The sequence below is a fragment of the Mytilus edulis genome, chromosome 7 (assembly GCF_963676685.1).
Source record: "Mytilus edulis chromosome 7, xbMytEdul2.2, whole genome shotgun sequence".
Taxonomy (NCBI): domain Eukaryota; kingdom Metazoa; phylum Mollusca; class Bivalvia; order Mytilida; family Mytilidae; genus Mytilus; species Mytilus edulis.
In genome coordinates, this window is record NC_092350.1 from 30,372,285 (window position 1) to 30,378,284 (window position 6,000).

Sequence of the window (6,000 nt, forward strand, 5' to 3'; positions counted from 1 at the left end):
ATGCCATTCCAGCCCCGCGGGTATTCAAGTATAAATTAGGAGAGGAATGCGTTTCTCAAGACGCCCAAGGGCAAGGTATCAAGGTAAAAATTGCATATAAATAAATAGTTGTGACAGTTACAAAACAATAGAAGATATCAGTTTGATTTCTCCTATTAGTTTAACAGAAAAAAGGGCATTAACAAAAATGTATGCTTCTTTCGAATGCAGATTGTGAGCGTAAATGAACGGTTACCCCATTTTTTTATTTCATTTTTCTAATAAGTATAAGATAAAGTTCATTTATAGAAAAATATAGAGAAATCCTACATTAAATAAAACAATTGATTTAGACCCGCGAGCCCCCTTAATAGGGCGTATTGCATTTAGCTTGTTCAAGATAAAGAGAAAACCATGGTGTTCAAGATAAAGAGAAAACCATGATGTTCAAGATAAAAAACAACAACAAAAAACAAGAAAGCAAACAAGAACAAAAACTTAAACAAGTAACTGCAGTAGGTTTTACTTTTATCTAATTATATAAGCATTGAATGAATTAGTTCGTTATTTTATCGGGGTGTACAAAAAGTTGACCAAAGCATATTTTGAATGAAGGGCTTTATGAATGATCATACGCTCAACCCTATACAATCTTAAAAATTCTGATAATGACATTAAATGCTTTACGTAATTTTCTATTTGTTTACCTTTAAAATATGCATTGTCAGGGGAAGCACATGCAGTCATCATGGTCATGAATGTTTTTGAAGCCTTGCGATTGTTGTCTGCCATTCAAAATGACGGATTTTAATAAGACAGCTATGTTATGTTATTACTATTACCACTATAATTTGATTTAGAATTCTGTTCTTGTTTAGTTTATTAAATTATACTTTTGAGTTGACTATTTATAATTTGATAACTGGTAAAAATTACCAAACATGGATAAACTAATTATATGTTCTTACATGATCAGAGTACCCATCAGATAGAATATTACATTATTTGAAGATGAGGACGCATACATTAATTGTATGACGAATTTGTATGACGAATTTGAATTTGAATCGTGTCTTCATTGATACGTATATACAGTGCAGAGATTATCAATCTGTCATCGTGTTCGTCCACATAACAAATTGTCATTTTTTTTTTGTATTTTAGTCATTCAAATAACGGATTTGCTCAATAAACATGTCACAGTTTGTAGGGAAATGGAAAGGAAATAAAGCTTCAAGAAAGAATTTTGAAGAATACTGCAAATTGACTGGTGAGTCTTTGAAAATCTGTTATTAATGTATAGCAGACAACCACGATGTCGAGTGGCATTGAGGAATTGAATTCAGTCGAGATAGTTTCTCCTTTAATAATATAAAGCAAATTCGATTGTTCATTAGATATCATCGGAGTTTCCGTTTTTCATCGAACGGATTTTAACACCATTTATGAGTGTCACTGAAAAAATTCTAGTTTACTTCTATTTTGTTCATTTTGTCTTTCGATTAAACATTTCTGTGTGTCTTTTCCTGTAAACTAACACTATTTTACGTAGATAGTAATCTATTCATTAAGTAATCCTTTTTTATAATTACAATTCACGACAAATGATTATTTTGAATCATATTAAAGGTATAGGACTATGTATATGACGTTGTATTGTAGGGGTTCCTGAGGATTTGGTAGAAAAGTATCGTAATGCCACTACAACTGTTGAATATGAAAATGAAGACGAGAACTGGACCATGACCGTCATATCAGATGCCATTCCAGCCCCGCGGGTATTCAAGTATAAATTAGGAGAGGAATGCGTTTCTCAAGACGCCCAAGGGCAAGGTATCAAGGTAAAAATTGCATATAAATAAATAGTTGTGACAGTTACAAAACAATAGAAGATATCAGTTTGATTTACACACTAAAAATCGGGTAACACATTTTGTACGCTTCAGAATGAAATACAATTTGACAAAAAGATAATTTTCAGGCGAAAATATGAGTGTTTTGTATATTATTGATGAAATCACATTCGCCCGTTGCCATGGACGAAATGTACATCGTCTCTATAATAACCTAACGGAGAGCAAATTGAAATGTCGTTTTATCGTCTCATGATGCTGGAGTAGTCAAATTAATGCAGCTTTCGTATTACTTTTTCGTATCACACTCAATGCTATATAAATAAAAATCTGCTGCGAGCAAAATGTGTGCCCCTATTCAGCAGAATGTCTTTGGTCAAGTCCAAATTACTCCATATGCAGAACCTATCTACCAGATTAATTTCTAATTTGTTCTTGTATATGTTGTGTACAAGTTATCATTTTGTACACAAAAATTGTACAAATTATAATTTGTATTTTGACTTTATACAAATTGTAATTTGTACAAAAAGTGCCTGTACAAATTACAAGGTGTACAAAAAATGACGAAAATTCACTTATAACTTGTACAAAAATTTATAATATGGATTTTGGTGGAAAATCACTAAAGAATAAATGTTATTAAATGACCACACAGTTCATCTTATTGATCAAATACTTTTTTTTAAAGTAACTTAATTCTTTGTCATTCGTTAGAGCAGGTGAGTGATATAACAGAATTAAAATTTTATATTTGCGTCAGACGCGCGTTTCATCTACAAAAGACCTATCAGTGATGCTCGAATCAAACAAGTGAAAAAGGCCAAATAAAGTATGATGTTGAAGAGCATTGAGGACCAAAAATTCCTGTAAGTTTTGCCAAATACATCTCAGGTAATCTATTCCTGTTGTAGAAAAACATTAATAATTTAAAATTTCAAAGTTTATAAACAATTATTTTATAATTATGACCATATCAGTGATAGTTCAACACATAAGTGCTGACTTATGGTATCAGGTATTGCACAACATCTTTTGACAGTCTCATTTACGTTCAGACGTGATGTACTCACCTATGCATTTACATGAAAGAAATCCTGGTCAGCCTGTTTTTTAAGGGCTGTTAAACTGCTTTATATAGTAAGATTTGAAGCGCAAGAAACCATAAATAACCTGTTAAAATTCGTACAGCTATTCCTATATTTGGTACCCAAAATCTCCAGATTCAACAATTACGCCTTAAATGTTGCGAGGAATGGTTTGGACACAATTATACTGAAAAATATGTATAATGACATTATCCCCAACCGTTAAGTTCTGATACATTTGTAGTTACAGTCTCATTTTCTTGGTAAGATACTGATATTACTCTTAAGTTTATTGTCAACACAGCGAACGCTTCTTATCAAAAATGATCGGTGTTTCATTGTGAGAGTCGTACTCAATTTAGCTACATGTATAAGCTCATTTTGCTTGTTCTTGGTGGACACATGGTTGTTCCTTTGTGTATCTTTCCTGCTAGTTTCAGAACCTTTTGGACAAATTACTTATTCTGATCAACATGTTTACACAATTACATCAACTGAGTAAATGACTAGAAGAGTGTAAATAATAATACCTGGGATATATAGCTTTGTCAATTAATTAAAGAAATTGACCCAAAAGTAATAAGCCGTTGCGAAGTGTTGAAGAAGAGATAAATGTGAAAGTCAAAAGATGCAATTTCCTATGTAATAATTCACTCACCTGCTCAAACGAATGATTAAGAACTACTTTTGTATTTGTACATAAGATGTACTGTATGGTCATTTAATAACAATTTTATGGGTGTGTGTATCAACGCTTTTTTCAACAAAATCCATAATTATTATAAATTGTTGTACAAGTTATAAGTGAATTTTCGTCAAATATTGTACAAATTACATGTACAAGCACATTTTGTACAAATAACAATTTGTACAAAGTCAAAATACATATTATAATTTGTACAATTCTTTTGTACAAATTATGATTTGTACAAAATGATAACTTGTACACAACATATAAGTAGATCATAGATTCAATATTTGCCAGTTGACGCAAGGAAAAACGTAATTAAGTCGGAACGAACTTGTCGATTTTTCAAACAAATGCGTAAATATTTTTTGTATGTTTCTGCTTGTGTGGGTATTTCTCAATTAAAAAAATATATAATTCAAATGTGACATTTATGTTGTTTTGGTCTCTTGTATTGTTACAAATTTACTTCAATTTTAAACATTTAACATATATTCAATTCAAGAATTATCTTACTAGTTTACAGCTGTTATCAACTCTGATTGGAGCATGGTAGATTCGAGTAGCTTCGAAAGAATGGGATGGAAACCAACAACAACCACAAGGAGAGTTAACGGCAATGAAATGAATGTGGTAAATAACAATATATTTTTCATTGAAAGTTTTGATATAATTAATATTACTACACGTGTTGTTTATGTGAAAACCACTAGGTAGATACCATTACTGGTTGAGTTTCGTCAACAAGGGTATCACCAGCTCAGTGGCATTGTGTTGACATGAAATGTCATTGCTATGTTCAGATTTTTGTTAAATTTTGAATTATTCAGAACATTATGGTTTTTCTACTCCCAGGCAAAGATTGCTTTACTGCCATATTTGAGAGAAAAAAAAACTTTCATAATTATGGTTCTTAATGCTTTTCAGGTAAAAATATATTTGGCTTTTGAATTTTTGGTTTTTATTCGGCCGGTAATAATTAGTGTCATGTTGGTGAAAATCGCGCCCGACTTACTAAATTACAAACCATTTTAAATGGTTAAAATTTTGATAAAATATGTAGCAAAAACAACGAGAATTTACCTTTGCTTGTGCTATTTTGCTAATAAGAAAAGTTTATCCAGTAGCGACATATATGATGTTAACTTATGCAGAATCAATCAATCAATCAATCAATCAATTGAAATTTAAATAAAATATCATCTATGGTTTTCTAGCAATTGCTAGAATTGTATATTAAAAGTATAAACAACGTTAATGTCATAGCTGGTATAACAATGACGAAGAACAGTTAATCAGACACTGGGAATGAGACAATTTGAAAACACGTCGAATGTCAACTGTGATCCTTTATACTGGAAATCATAATGCAATATAAATGTTATATCAAATTATATTTTTTACCAAAAATACCCCCGAATACGTCATCTTTCTAATATTTACCAATAGCTGAATTAGGATAGAGTATCTTTGTAACAGTCTTATGGGCTTTGCTTATTGTTGAAGCCCGTACGGTGACCTATAGTTGTTAATTTTTGTGTCATTTTGGTCTCTTGTGGAGAGTTGTCTCATTCGCACTCATACCACATCTTCATATTTATATTATGTGAAAAATTAATATACAATTTTTTGTTACAGGAAACTAAAACTGGTGATGCTACCATGTCGTATGAAATGGACAAAGTATAAATCATACAACATATCTTCTGTGTGTTAATGCTTAAAACTTAGTGATTTACGCAGTGAATATGACAAAGACTCCTGATATATTGATACTTGTTTTCAAAAGTACAATCTCTAAGTACGATAAAAAATATTTTAAGTAAAACTGGGTCTGGTTCTTTTGCATTTTTGATATTGCCAGTCTTATTTAAAATGCACATTCTGTTATTTACTTAGACGGGGTTACAGATCATCACTTGCAGTGTAAGAAAAATGAACCAATTTGATATTTTTCGACAAACTTTTAACTCAAATATAAGAGTATAATTAGAGAGTTTTCTTGTAAGGTAAGTACTTTCAATCGGACGAACATTTATAAATAACTGATAATGACGGTAAATGATCGGTCATGTCAATTGACCTATTAAACTTAAGTTTATTGTGAAGCCGCTCTATTTATCTTATGTCAATTTCCATGGGATGGGCAAAACAACTAAAAACCAATGAATGACGCTTTAGTCAAAAAGGTTAATAAGTTAGCCTTTTTCGATTACTTTATACTGTGTGTTTAAAGGGAACACACACAAAATGAACAGAAACATAGGGAGTATTCCATTGGTGGCGGTTAAAAGTTGAAAAATATCCACTTAGTTCATATCAACCAGCCTAGGTGCTTCTGTGAATATTAGTTTCACAATAAAAAAAATACTCGTGCTATTAACTTATAGGA

General features: G+C 31.1%; 1 protein-coding gene across 1 annotated transcript; it reads left to right on the forward strand.

Moving 5' to 3' along the window:
- The first annotated feature begins 1,083 nt into the window (after positions 1 to 1,083).
- Positions 1,084 to 5,436, forward strand: LOC139481224 (fatty acid-binding protein, liver-like). The gene is made up of 4 exons (XM_071264392.1): positions 1,084 to 1,249; positions 1,642 to 1,820; positions 4,128 to 4,241; positions 5,247 to 5,436. The coding sequence occupies exons 1-4, from the start codon at positions 1,174 to 1,176 to the stop codon at positions 5,295 to 5,297; spliced, it is 420 nt and encodes a 139-aa protein (XP_071120493.1). The 5' UTR covers positions 1,084 to 1,173; the 3' UTR covers positions 5,298 to 5,436.
- The last annotated feature ends 564 nt before the right edge of the window (positions 5,437 to 6,000 follow it).